This window comes from Manis javanica, chromosome 5, assembly GCF_040802235.1.
Source record: "Manis javanica isolate MJ-LG chromosome 5, MJ_LKY, whole genome shotgun sequence".
NCBI lineage: Eukaryota > Metazoa > Chordata > Mammalia > Pholidota > Manidae > Manis > Manis javanica.
The window spans coordinates 166,977,344-166,992,371 of NC_133160.1; the positions used below are offsets into that span (position 1 = coordinate 166,977,344).

General features: G+C 39.8%; 1 protein-coding gene and 1 long non-coding RNA gene across 4 annotated transcripts in view; one reads left to right on the plus strand and one right to left on the minus strand.

Annotated features, from left to right (window-relative positions):
* The window catches only part of CLNK (cytokine dependent hematopoietic cell linker), a 195,571-nt gene that overhangs the window by 168,603 nt on the left and 11,940 nt on the right, over positions 1-15,028 (plus strand). For all 3 annotated transcript variants that reach the window (XM_036990849.2, XM_073237838.1, XM_036990850.2), the window contains 5 exons: positions 1,805-1,823; positions 3,698-3,779; positions 5,228-5,268; positions 10,838-10,971; positions 14,352-14,429. In XM_036990849.2, coding sequence (XP_036846744.2) covers positions 1,805-1,823; positions 3,698-3,779; positions 5,228-5,268; positions 10,838-10,971; positions 14,352-14,429 — 354 coding nt within the window. The remainder of the gene's footprint in view (positions 1-1,804; positions 1,824-3,697; positions 3,780-5,227; positions 5,269-10,837; positions 10,972-14,351; positions 14,430-15,028) is intronic.
* Positions 1-15,028, minus strand: part of LOC140849665 (uncharacterized) — a 123,343-nt gene that overhangs the window by 69,577 nt on the left and 38,738 nt on the right. Inside the window, exon 2 of the long non-coding RNA XR_012131819.1 lies at positions 894-995. This is a non-coding gene — a long non-coding RNA (uncharacterized lncRNA). The remainder of the gene's footprint in view (positions 1-893; positions 996-15,028) is intronic.

A 15,028-nucleotide genomic window follows, 5' to 3' on the forward strand; every position in this document is an offset into this window, starting at 1 on the left:
AATAATAAAAGAGGCAATACTACTTAACTTGAATATATTTATTTTTCTAACATAAAAAACTTAGAGAGATTTCACTCCACTTTTCTAGCATTTGATTTTAAATTCAGAGCCCTCGAGCAAAAAGTTGGCTGGGTCTCAATTAAAAAAAACACCTGCTCTCCCAGATAGACGGCTTCTTAGCCATATTTACAGCTCTGCTCCCCTCACCTCCTTTGACAGGCCTGAGAACCACGGCTTCGTCTGACTGAGCACTTTGAACTGCCAGGTTCAAAGTCCTGGGCAAGGCTCAGTGGGGAAACTTTCAAACCACTCATTAGAGTGGATTCGTTACCCTTTTTTACTTAGCCTATAGATTTGCCTTGACTTGCTGTCCATGATGAGATGTATGTCCTCTTTCCAGAACCCTAGAGGACACTAAGTTCTTTGAAACAAAAGGATTTGTCTGTCGACAGGCTTTAAACAAGACGTCCGATGCTTCTCTAAGCTATTTGTTGCTAAAAGTTTCTTGTCAATGAAACCAGCGTGAGTCGGGAGATAGGGCTTCAGGGTCAGTTCAGCCATAAGATAACTGGGAATCTGGGTAAATGGCACTGCTTCTAGGGGCCTCAGCTGCAAACCACTGACTTTAACTTGTCATGGACCTCAGACCCCTTTACAATTTTGATGAAAAGTATAATAAACCTTACTCACCCCAGAAAAAAAAATGCACATATTTACAGAGGAAAAAAAGATTTACCTTTTAATTTCAGAAGGTTCATGGACTGTACCAGGCCATCCAAGGACCTCCTCCAATCCCCAGGTTAAGAAGCTCTTGTCTGAATGGTAATGCAATGCATGAAATGCACTTTAGAAAATTATTTGCAGTTAAGGAAATACATCAGAAAATACTGTACCTCCTGTAAGGTGTTTGGCTTCTTCAAGAGTAGAGTAGGGCCCAAGAATGCAAGTCCAGGAAATATAGATTTTTGTGATGAAGGATGACCAGGAATTCTACGCTATTAAGGAAAGAAAAAGAAGGAAATGTTTGGAACAATGAATGACTACATTAAAAAGTGATAATGTGAATATTTTCAAGCTCAGTTTTTAAAATAAAAATTTCAGATATTAGAAAATTAACCATAGCCTCGTCACTCACACTTCCATTACTATTTGATCCCATCTCTTCAAATATTTTTTCTACACACACATAACTTGCATGTAAGTATGTCATATGTCATGAGCCTAATTTTTATCTTGAACATTTTATATAACATTGAGACATAGTATAATCTTATTCCATACTCTATGAATGCTTGCAATGTGTTTTTAATATTCCAACAAGTGAGTATAGCACCAAAATTAACAGTTCTCACTTAGATAGGCATGTAGATTGTTTCCTGTGTTTTGATACTAAAAATAGGAAGTACTGGCTGGATATCTTTGTACATGGAACTTGGTCCAGATCTCAGGTTCTTTTCCTTTTTTTTTGGAAAGTGAGTCTCATCAGTGGAATTTTTATGATAAGAATAACAGTATTTCTAAGGCTTTTGATAGATCTGGCTAAATTTCTTTACAAAAGAGTCAAAACAATGTATAGTCCCATCAGCAGACTGTATACTTGCCTGTTACTTCACACAAAGTGTATAAAATTTTGATTTTTGCTTGGTCTTTTGGAGAATTATTTACAGATTGAAAAAAATGTTATCCTAGCAAAAATGTTGTTCAAGTTCTACTAACCAATTGCTCCAAAAACACACATAGTATAATGTAAAATTCTCTATCACCAAGAGTCACTCAACATTCTTTTTCTTTTAATTCAATACAGGTCCTTGGAACAGAGAAAGGTGAACTGTTTATATTTGTTTTCATACCCTAATACCATAAGGTTAAGTTCTGTTACCAAATTATAGCATAGTCCATTTTTTTTAAAGGATTGTTTCAGAGTCTGGGAGATATGGGCTCGTGCATGTGTGCATGACGACATGTTCCAGATGGATCCGGGACTCCACAGTCTATTCAGAAGTCCTTGGTCTAAATAGGGTGTTTTAAACTGAGGGTGGGCTAAGGTCTTTCTCCAGCCACAGGTTACTGACAAGAAGGAGGCACACTGTCACCCCTCCTCTGAAAAGATGGTGCTGGCCCCCTACTCCAGAGAAGCTCTTGGTCTCTCCACCTTTGATGTCACCCAGGCATACATATACCTACCTTCACTTGAGCATGCATGCACACTCACACACACACACACATATGCATACTGTTGGTGTGGTTGTGGAAGTATTCAATCCAGCACTCACTCCCTGGCTGGCAAGATGCTAAGCAGGTAGGCACTCCATGCCCACTTTCAAAATACCATTTACCTTTCACTGAATGATGAATCATATCTGGCGCCAAAAGGCCTGAGCAAATGTCATGATTAACACAGGCAGCACAGTACGACAATACAACATCAGATTAGGATTTCAAAGGTCCATGTGGTTTGGGTCACGTGGCATTGTCTCTGTAGGAGGCAAGCCTGCTCTCCTTTATAATGAGGCTTGTTACACTTGACTGGGACCTTACCTGGGTTTGTAGATTCCCAAGGGTCCCTGAAGGAAGAGTGGGGATCTGTTGGCAATTCTAAATAATTTTAAAACCTAAAGGAAATTGTGCCCTTCTCCCCATTAAAGCTCAGCATCTTAATTGAAATATTCAGATGTAGTTGCATTGAGCTGCAAAGATTATCATCACAACAATGTGACATTTTTCAGCTCATGAGGGGCAGGTGCTCTGGGTGGCTGTTGACGGTATGAAATGATTTTATCACATGTGTGATTAGTGGGCCAGTCACTGGTTCCAAGCACATTTGAAGCAATCACAGTCCTTCAATGGTGTCCAGTTTGGAGAGAGCTCAGAATAACAACAAAAATTAAGACACGTCAGTGTCTATATGCTTCCTTAACTTTATTACTTAGGATAGCAATGGAGAGAGTGTTTTATGGGCTTTCATATCATAGTATTATTATGTGCCCTTCTTGATTCTGGATGGCTGGTTAAAATCTATTCCTGATGAAAAGGAAATAAAAAGTGGTAACACCAGTGGCATATGTAATTACTAAATAACTCCAGTTCATATGGTTGGCAGAACTTTTCAAAATCTGAAGCTCAAAGGGAAAAAACAGAAAATGCATGCCTGGTGGGAACCAGGTGGGAACTGCCGATCTATGTCAGAATCCTGGCAGCTCTCCTGCTCCACCACTGGAGAGAAATGAGAAAGGGAAATTCACAGATGAGCACTGGGCATCCCCATATCCTACATTGCTCAGAATAGTTCTTAGGTTTAACTTTTTAATAAATGTTTCTATGACATTTTTCACTTGAATGCAGAACTCCGCTTTAGCCCACATCCACTTCAAGCCCTTCCAGTACCAAATACCTTTCCATGTGATGTTCTGTATTTTGAGAAGTTCAATGATGAGTTCTAAATTCACTTTTCTTGATAATATTATTGACAATTCAATATTCAAAGCAACTTTTAGAGCCTCAGGGAGAAGCCACTCCCAGGGGCCAGGGAGTTGCACAATGTGTGGGTTATATCAGCTGACCACAAAGAGCAGATAATAACGTCTCCTAATAACCAGAGGATACTCACATGAAGTTACAGACCTTCCAGTAGGTCTCTAATGGTCCCATATCATTTTCTTTTTGCAACTTGACCAAATTATTTGATGTCTGTATGCAGTTCCTCATTACCAGATGAAGCCAGAATCACCTCGCCTGTCACAAAATCAAGGAAGTCAAGAGATTCCCCTTGCCACTGCCAGGTAAGGAGTCAGGATCCCTTGTCGGGTCCCAGGTGGCCATTTCTAATTATCTCAGTTGATGACCGCACTTTTGAACAGCACTTAAATTGATGGCCAGGGGCCGAAAATACCATTATCTGATTAAATACTTGCCTGATCAAATAATTGTGACAACCAGTGTCCCCACTGAGGATCTGAGGAAGCGAAGGCTCAGGCCGGTGAGGCACTGACCACAGGAGCTGTACGTTCGTGGTGGCTTCCTTAAGACAAACTCAGGGCCTCCAACATTAGTGCTTATAAGGCCCATGATCCCAATCCGGACAGCGCCTCCAGCCTCGGCTCAGGCCCCCCTCTGTTGTCACGTAGCACAGGACATTCCCAGGCGCCATTCCTCTGACTACACACTCAGCCCCTATTTACCTGTCTCTATCCTCTCCCTGTGTGGGTAACTCCTCTCCTCCCCAGGCTTAAAGCCACACTGAATTCTGACCCATTCCCCAGAGGGCATAAATGAGGCCCAGAGAGGCTGAGTTTCTTACCACTGAAGTCAACTCCAACCCCAAAACTTAAGACCTTTTCAGTCGCCCACGCTGCCTTCAATGCTTTGATTCTAAAAAAGCAGCCCACAAATCCGGACTTTCTCTGGTGCCCACCCACAGTTAAGATGCTGTCTTCTATTTATTGGATAAGTATTCACAGGGAGTGTACCTGTGTGAGCTGGAACGGAGTAGTGGTTAGGAGGACTCCCCTGGAATCGGACTGCCTGGCTTCCTCCCTTAGCAAACCATGTGACCCCAGGAAACGTCACTCATCTTGAATGAAAGCTGAGAGCAGAGCTGGCCCTGTCACAGCTGTCCACCCAATCTTAGCTCAGCGCTACTGCCGGGCCCTGGGCGTCAGGGCATGAGCTCCATTCCCTAGCACTCCGCTCCTCTGCCTTCACTTGCATATTGTTTTTTATTAACTTTCATTGTATTTTTGTCATCTTTTTTCCTTATGAATTTCCTTACATGATCCAGTTGGCTCACCTCGTTCACATTTCAAGAGAGAATAAAATAATTTCTATACTCTTCTTCGTTATTAAGGCTAAGTCTCATTCAATCAGAAATGATTTCTGTAGACTATGAGCCCAACCAACCACATATCATTTTCCAGAGACACTGAAATTACAAGGCAAGTCTAAATTCATAGCTTCCAAAGGTACAGATTGATATGCACTCATTGAAATGATATGGAAAGAACTTAGATGGGTCAATTTGTTCCATATCTAATGTTTGCCTGTCTTGAGAAAGAAGGGAAAGAACCAGCTTCTTATTGCCTTACAAAACAGAAATTCTTCAAGCTTATCCAGTAAAATAGAAAGTGCTTTGTAAGTGTGACTTGAGCCATTATATTAATCTTGCCTTTGAGGGGAACTTTACCCACCACGGGAAACAGTAACATTCTTTCAATTCTAACATTTCCTTTAGCTCTTCGCTCATGATGAGGAACCACAGTGTGCAAAACAGAGGTAAGAAACACTTGCCACAGAGAAGCCAGGTAGTGACTCTATAGCATCTTACTACACTGATGGACAGAGACTGTAATGGGGTATGTGGTGGGGACTTGGAAATAGGGGGAATGTAATAACCACAATGTTGCTCATGTGAAACCTGAGCATAAGACTGTATATTAATGATACCTTAATAAAAAATATATAAATATAAATAAAATTTAAAAAAAGAAACACTTGCCATAAGAATTACAAAATAAACAAGTAAGCATCACATTATGATAGTCCTGCACTGTGACTTTGCTTTTGTGAAATTCAGAATTGCTGAGCTGATGTGTAAGATGTATTTAGCTCATTTTCACTAACAGATAGCCTTCCATTGTGTTAACATTACAATTTTTATCCAAAACTAAGTATGATCACTCAGGTGGTTTCCAGTTTTTTCCCCTTATGATCATTACTATGTTATGAACAATATTGTAGATGTCTTCCCATGGACATAAATAGGATAATTCCTCTAAGTGTGAAATTGCTAGGTTATGGCATGTGTCACCACCCTTAAATTATACCAGATGCATTTTCCAAAGCAGATGTATCAATTAGTGTCACCAAGAGCTATGAGTTCCCCTTGCACCCCATCCTCTCTAACAGTTATTTTTGACAAACTTTAAGTTTTTGCCAATCCATTGGGTGTAAAATATATTTATCTTAGAAAAATCTGTGAAATAAAGAAAATAAAACTGATATCTTACTAATTATAAACATAAAAATCCGACGGATACCATGTGTGCAGAGATGTCTACAACAGCACATAAATACAGCGTTATATTACTATTAGTGATGAGTTTTGGTATTATTAGTATTATTTTGTCCAATTAAACCTGTCACCTTCTTGTACAATGTTTTTTCTTCACTCCATATGCCATGGAGACTGTGTGTTCACACCTAAATCTGCAGTCTCTTTATGGTGAGCCATATGAGAGGGCTTAGGGCTAGAGGAAGCAGACCCCCTGGGATAGGGTGGAATGACAGACAGTTCTACTGACCTGGGTCCCAGTTACACCTCTCTCCCTCTAATAGTCACCTTGAGCAAATTAATTCTTGGAGCCTCCCCTCCCCCATCCATAAAATCCAAATACTATTAGCTCACAGGGTTCACACCCACACATTTGCATATCCTTCCGTCTTTTCTGCATTCCCTTTCCTTCTCCAGGGATTCCCAGCCCAGCCGACACCACCAGACCTAAGAGCTTCCTCCCTTGCCTCCATCATATCCGTACTGCTCTGTGGATGTAGATACCATCATCCGTATTTTACAAATAGGAAACTTTGGAAATGTTCAGTTATTCGTGATAGTTCAATCTCTACATGATCAACAGACTTGATCGATTTTCGGATAAATGAATTCAAGCTAAGCCATTAGGGGCCTGACAATTCTGTACCCAACAATTCCACACTGTGTTTGGGAGTGGAGGGGAGGTTTCCACACCACCAACCAATTCTTGACACCAGCTGGATAACTACAATTCAACTCAGTTCTAACCCTCTCTACCTGGAGATGGTATCAGATCCTGCAGGTGAAGGGGCGGCACCAAAGACTGTCCCCGCAACCCCTGCCAGTCAAATATGAATTCCAAGTCCAGGTTGTCATCTGAGCTTCTGACCTACTAATATTTAAAAATTCTTATCTGTGTACAAGGCAAAGATCCCAGACCGTTTCTTTGGGTTTCGCTGATTTGCTAGAGTGGCTCACAGAACTCAGAAACATTTTATTAGCTGCATTACCATTTATTATAAAAGGATATAACTTAGAACAGCCAAGTGGAGGAAATGGTAGGACAAGGTCCCAAAGGAGCTTCTGTCCTTGTAGAATTTGGGGCCCGGCATGATGGAACATGGCAGTGCTCTTATTCACCACCTGAAGCTCTCTGAACCCCATTCTTTTGGGTTTTCATGGAGGCTTCATTACATAGACATGATTGATGAAATCATTGGCCATTGGCACTGATTCAATAGTCCAGCCTCTCTCCCCTTCTGAGGTCAGTGGGGTGGGACTGAAAGTTCCAAATCTCGCACCATCTGATTGGTTCCATTGACAACCAGCCCACATCCCTATGGGCTCCCCAAAAGTCTCCTCATTAATGTGAACTCTGGTGCCATTGAAAGGTGTTTTGTTTGGAATAGTAAGGTACCTTTGGCGCTCTTAACATTTAGAAAATACCAAGGGTTTTAGGAGCTCTGTGCTAGCAAGAGGACAAAGATCAAATATGCATTTAATCACAACACCACAGAGCCTAGGCAAATGGATCTCAGGACAAAAAATATATCCTGATACATTCAAAGAGGCTCCAGAACAGTGCAGCTATACCCCAAAATTTTAACATTACTCTTAAATTTGGGATTATGGATGATTTATTTTATTTTTTGCTTGTTTTTCATTTTGTTTACTAATGCTTTCTTTCCCTACTTTTAACCTATAAATATTCTTTAAAGTATATGGCTCTCTTCTTACACGATTTTTTAAAATCTTATGTAAGCGTAAATTAACATTTGCTAAAACATCTGCTTAAAATAAAATGCTTTTATTATAAGTTACAAAAGAAAGCTCTAGAGTTGTTATTCTCTAATAATATGACCAACAATTAGCAGTAACTTTTATTGAGTGATTAATAGGGGTCAGGCACTGTGCTAAGAGCTGTATATAGATAAGAATTTTGAAATATTAGTAATTATTGATATCTGTATGTTTTACAACCTATGCCTTTTCTTATTAGGCTACTCTGCCTCAAATTTTATTGGCCACCTACACTGTGTCCTTAATGTTCTTTCACTGACTCTGTGACAATCATTAAGGCGACCCTCCATTCTCTAAGTAGGAGAATGCTATTTCATGGGGTTCTAAAACTCAAATGCAATGTTTTATGTAAAGAAAACGTTCTAAAGATTAGCTGCCATTTTTTAGAACAAAATCAATTAAATACTTGCAGTAGACTACACGATCAAAATTTCATTTATTCATTAAACAAAGATCCAAGCAGGACTTCAAGGGAAAAATTGCCTGCAAAGTTGGGTTTTTTCATTTGTTTTGTTGTATACAACTCATTCTCTGAATAGACTGCAAATGCATATAGTCGTTTCCAAATGCTCTTTTTCAAGCAGGGCTTTTTCTAAATAATTAAGCAAGGCACTAAGAGTTGAAATACAGTAAATTAGTTGCCACGATATAATGAAAAATTCATAATCACTGAACTATACTACACAAAGTAATAGGAAGTGCTGGGTTATTTTCTTTTCTCTGTTTCTTATTGTCTCCATCCATGTTGAAAAGATGGTTATGGTCATTTCAGTACTAAGGCTCTATGTGTTGCTTCACTATAATTTAAAATAAAGTTTTTCAAGTCTGTGTTTATATATTATGATGGCTTTTTTAGCTTTCTCTTGGTTAGGATTTACCTTGTATACAGTTCTCCATCCACACTTAGTGACATGTCTGTGTCATATTTAGATGTGGAATTAGCACATAACTGGGACTTTTAAGTCAATCTGCATCTAACTTTAATTGCTTAGTTTGCACCTCTAACATTTAATGTAATAATATTTTGGCGTTCTTTTTTATATGATATTGTGCCTCTTATTTGACCTACTTTTCACTGACTTATTTCCAGATATTGGGTGCATCTCTTTATTCTCCTTTTTACTCATCTTGGAAGTTAAGCATTCCAATTCTACTCTTCCATTGGTTATTTTTAACATTTTAAATTAAAACATACTTGAATTTTAAAAATCTGAAGTTCATCTCCTCTTCCCAAACAATATAAAACATTTAGAGTGCTCTAATTCCGATAGTATGGATTCTGCACTGTGTTTGAAAGTTAAGCTCCTTTACTTATAAAATAAAATTTGAAAAGCAGAGATATCTTTAGCATTATTCCTATTTTTAAGGTCAGCAATTGGTAGGTGAAATTAACTTACTATGATGAATGTAATTTAAACTGTAAGTTAGCAAACAGTTTTCTACCACAAACATTTGGTACATCTAATTCCCCATATTCTTAGACTCAACAATAAAAGCCGAAATCCATGGAACCATTAAGATAAAACTTTCAGTGTTTCAGGATCATTGTTCTTAGTAAACTTAGAAACTTAGAGAGCCAGCATTTGATGACAAGAAACAGAATACACATATAATCTAAATGTTGCAGTTACTGCCATGCAAATATTTGCTGTTTTATATAGTATTTTGTCTCAAAAATGTCCTGTATCAAAGGTATCACATTCTTTCCAAGTTCTTTTTCAGCTATTTACCAGGACTATAGCTTTAGTTATATTTCCTAGACTGAATTAAGACTATATGGCTTTTAATTCTGCCTTCATAGCAATTACCTCCCTTCCGTTTTATGTTATTGTTCAGTATTCTACTTTCATATTGTTTTTATATGCTTGAGGCTTTATGAGTTTTAAACAGTTAATCCTTGCTTAAGATTACCAACATATTTACAAATATCCTTGCTAAACATTCCTTCTCACACCTCACTTCTTCCTTGTGGCCTCAATTTCATCTTTTATTAATGTTTACTGGAAAGATATGCAGTGTAAATATGTTATTTTCATTGAAGTATATGGAGAAAAAAAACATCAGAACTTAACAAGTGCTATCTTAAAGTGTAGGCATCACATGAAACCAAAACTTCTCAATGAACTTTTTGTATTCTGTTATTTTAAAGTCCATTGGTCTATCTTACTCTTTTAAAGAATCTTTTAGTCAGGCATGATTTTGTAGCATAATGCATTGGTCATTTGGAAAATAATGATTCACAGACCTGAGCAGATCTTTCCACCATATTATGTAATATGTTTTTAAAATCATATTTGTAAGTAACACCACCAATCTTAACAGAAAAGCCTAACTGTTAGGTATGCTGATATGTCATGGTGGCAGATACAAGTTTTTCCAAATTCCAATTTGTACTTGAAAAGTCTAATTTTATAATTGGCAAAAAATACCACCAGTTGTTTTCCATGAAAAGACAGGCTCACTCAGTTCATTTTTTATAAAATATCTGCCAGATGCCCAAGTCTGAATAACCATAGTTTGTCCATCATTGTTTCAGGTTAAAAGAAGTGGTGTTCCATTAAGATAAAAAGTAATTCTTTCAAGTTAAAAGAAAAAGTGTCCTCTAAGTTGGGAATGAGCTTGACTTGTTTGTTTCTTATGGCCAGACTAGAGTGACCGTGGAGGATGGATGATCTAGATGCAGAAAGATTATTCAAAGTGTTACTAACAGAAGTAAAACATTTGGCTTTTCATCCAGTATAAAGGAAATCATGGAAGAATTTGTATCAGGGGGGGCAGCAAAGTGGGAATTACATTTTTTCAAGATTACTCCGGCTGCCCTACAAAGAAAGGGGAAAAAACAAGCAAGAGAACAATGCAGAGGAGGCAGCTGTCCAGAGTGAGATGCCCTTGGCCGGACTAGGAAGGTCACCGCAGGCGCAGGAAGGAGCGGAGGCTTCCAGCTCCACGTCGGAGGGAGGCAATCGGAGACAGTCATGAAATCTTACTCAGATGTGAATTTCCTTTCTGCAGATCATAAAGAAAGCTTGCAGTGCCACCCTCCACAGAGAAGTCAGTCTCCAGCCAGCTACAGGCCTCTGGAAAATTCGCTACACTGTAAAAACACAAGCTGGAGAAAACCTTTTCCCACAAGGTCTGATGAGAAGGTAAAATAGACCTGTCTCTGCAACATGTTCCTAGATGAATTTAGCATCTACAGAGGCCTTTATTGAACAATGCCTGAAAAGACATTATCATGATTGGCTTTAATGTTTTCTCCTTCTGGCCACATATTATTGGGTTTTAATATTTATTAAGTATGTTGGTGTATAACATTTTATATTGTTCTTTCACCAGAATCTTTGACATGCGTATTTCCATATTTTCAAAGCATTTTCTTTAATTAATCCAAAATATAGAGATATTTAGAATTGTGTTTCATATTTACTGGCTGTTCGATGATCTTTAAGGATTAATAAGGATTTACATATTGCAATTATTTTTCCAACAACAGTCCCACACATCACATATTCATTTCATTTGAGCAGTTCCAAAACCATCTATTGAGCATTTCTTATACAACATGCCACAGGTTATAGTACCTGCCCAGAGTAGAGAAGGGAGAGATGCAAATGGTATTAGGTGTTTTCTTGTTTGCCCTTCATCTATTTCCTGGTTTCTTTCTAGAATACTCTCCATCCCTATAATCAGTTCCTCCAGGACCATATTGCACTTACATTTACCTCTCTGGAGGGATAAAACTTTCTTTATAGCATCTATGCATTTTCCTCCATCGCCTTTGACTATAAAGCACAGAAGAACATGCTTCTGGGTCTCCATCTCACATCCTATGCGTTCAGGGTCCTGCCCCAGGGCCTGCAAAGGGATTTCAGCAGAAGCAGAGCATAGAGGGTATCTCTGGTCAATTCTCCAAAATCCCTGCAGTAGCCTAAAGGTCTTCTGTGGTCCTTATATTTAATTTCTACCTTAATTCTAAAAGAGGTCTCATGCCCGTAAGTCAGACTTTGGGAAACCTTTGCACACACTTTGTTTATTGCCCCTTTTATGTACCTAGCTTCCTTTCGCTCTGTCATCTCCTTCAGAAGCACTGGAATCCCTGTGTTCCAACTAGATGTCTATCCAAAATCACACCCTCCCAGAGCCTGGATTCTTCACAGGCATGGAAGACGTTGGCCAAAGATCGGATTTCCCTGATTTCAACTCTTTGAACGCACCTCTATGATTTGCGACCTATTCGTGTACTATTAATAATGTTTTGTATTAATATTCTTGAAGTTGACTTTTTTTTACTTTGTATCACTGCCCTAAATAGAAAACCAGTATTAACATACCATGGATAGAAAGCAAACTGAAAACTAATTACAGCATTCCCTTTCTAGGTATAAACCCAAAGGAACTCAAACAGGTCTTCAAACAGATATTTTCACACCCATGTTCAAAGCAGAATTATTTGCAATAACAAAGAAGTCATAACAACCCAAGTGTCCTTCAATGGATAAATGGATAAAGAGAATGTGGAGTGTGTGTGTAAAACATGATACAGCTCTAAGAAAGAATGAAATCTTTTCTAAAAAAAGAAATGAATAATATAGTTGAACCTCAAAAACATTATGTTAAATGAAATAAGCCAACCACAGAAGGACAAATATACAATTCTGTTTATGGCAAATTCACAGGGACAGCAAGAAGATGGTGGTTACCAGGGCTTGGGGAGAAAATAAAGGCATAGTTTCAGTTTGGGGTGATGGAAAGGTTTTGGAGATGGACAGTGGTGAATGGGTGCAAAGCGAATGCCTTCAATGCCGCTGTACTGCACACTTAAAAAATGGTTTCAATGGTTATATTGTCTATGTTTCACCACATTCCTTTAAGGTCATTGTAGCTCAAACAAAACAAGGCCATTAAATTGTAGCAAGATCCCATCACTCCCTAATAGCTCCACCTAAGGATTTTTCTTCTGATAATGAGGGAGAACTTAGAAATGCCAGGGAGATATGGCCACATACTAGCACCAAAATGAGACATTCCTCTTGAATAATGCAAAGGGCTAGAAGAGAACTGAAGGGGGACCATTTCTCCCTCCTGGGAATGCAGAATTGCTCAGTGCTGTGTTTGAGCACCATCTACACCCACCAGCAGCACTTGTAAACACGCCCAAAGAAACACACCTCAAAATCTCCAAGTGTCTTGCAGGTTGAACAAATAAATAAAACCAGAGTAGGTGAAATGCACCAGGGCTGAGCCCCCAGGCTGGCTGAGAGGCTCCCCGGAGCAGCAGACCACTCTGAGCTCAGAGAACTCACACCTCCACAGGGAAATGGGGCTCTGAGGTGCCCTTTGTCTCTGAAGCCTGTTATGTGGCTTTGCTGGACCTCCCCAGCACCAACTTGCTCCTGGGGGCAGAGACTAGGTAAAGGAATTATCCAAAGGAGGCCTCAAATAAGGGGTGGCTTTGATCTCCCACGTGATGGAAGAGAATGGCAGATCTGGGCACAGGAGAAGGTGAGGAGCAGGTGGGATTCCAGGCAGTTACAGCTAGGGATTCCACCCTCATGTCAAGGCCTGAAGCTGTGTGTGTCCAGAGAATAGCAAACATTGGGTTGGCCAGACTCATGTCCTCAGACTGGGGGGTGGCGGGAGGTGAGGCTGTGGAGTTCAGGCTCGTACCTTTCCCAAAGGCGCTCACACATGCTTGGTGTGCCCATTATCAGAAGGATCGGTTTGTCCTGGGAGGACAGGGACCCAGTTTGAGAAAACAAAGACCTGATGTCACATCCCTCACTCTTGGCAACCACGTGACAGATGTTGACTTCCTGAGCCTCCACGTAACTCACAGGATTATTGCAGGGATGGATCAGGGTAATAAATAAGGAAGGGCCTTAGAGATACTGGACTCACGTAGGAAATGATTTAATATTATTATCCTTGGAACCCTGTAAAGGAACTGCAGAACTGTGGGGCACCTCTCTGACTGCTCTTCCTCTCTCTGACGGTGAATTTTATAATCAAAAGAAATCAGTTGGTATAAATAAGGTAGCATGGCACAGAGAGAAAGCCAAATAGACGAGGGTTCAAATGCCAGTTCCACTGCATGTGACTTCAGCTAAGTGGCACACAGGTGCTATCGATCTGTACCTGTCTTTCTCTTCCCTGCTGTTTTTATGATGACGGGCCATGCAGGCTTTACAAACAATATACATCCCACGGCAATAAGCTTCGGCAGGGGCAGATTCTGAAAGCATTGATTGACAGAGGATTTATTATCCATTCTGAACATGATGCCAAAGGGCCTTTCTCAATAGATGGAGTGAAATGTCTGGTTACTCTCAATGACAGACAGATTCTTCTCATGCCTGTTACTTTTACTGTGCCCATCTCCAGATCCAGGGACAGAACTCTGATGCTGCTTATGAACTATAAATCAAACCACGAATTGGCACTGGTGGGCCAAAAGTGAATTTTAATTCATTGATGATTAGAATTTCCCATTGACTCTCAAATACTCATCACTTAACTTGTACTGCAGGATGTCCAGCACAACGAATGGTACATTGGAGAATACAGTCGCCAGGCTGTAGAAAAGGCATTAATGAAGGAGAACAAGGTAACACCTTCCTTCTATGGGACCCACCTCATGGTTTCTCGGATCGATCATCTTGTGGCTTTCTGCCCATAGGTCAGGGGACATGACAAGCAGGGTTTTGTTGTAGGGGCTCCTGCGTCACCTGTATTCTCCCTGCAGCAGACATTACTGAAAGGGGGATCTCACATAGGTGTAGATTTGAGACTTGGTTGTCACTTATCAGCCATGTGACTCTCTCAGGTGCCTAAATATCTTCAAGTGTAGTTTTCTTTATTCATTAAATGAAAATAGTAAAATCAACCCTCAGGAACTCTTTTGGAGATCAAATGTGGGAGCTGAGGTAAAAATGGAGGTCACAAGGGAAGGTGGCTTCCTTCTGCCTTCTTCAAGCTTCCTCCCCTTACTAAAGGTATTTCCTCTCATTATAGTTGGGTCTTTATGTCCCACTTCTCAGCAAAGCATCAGGGTTCTTGAATGGTGTAACAGTCAGGATATGATTGGTTATGTAGTAACAAACAACCCCACAAGCTCAGCTGCTCAGCCTAACAAAACTCTATTTCTTGCTTACACTCCATGTTTAAGACAGGTTTGGGTGGGTAGGCCCCGGCCCCCAGAGGCCC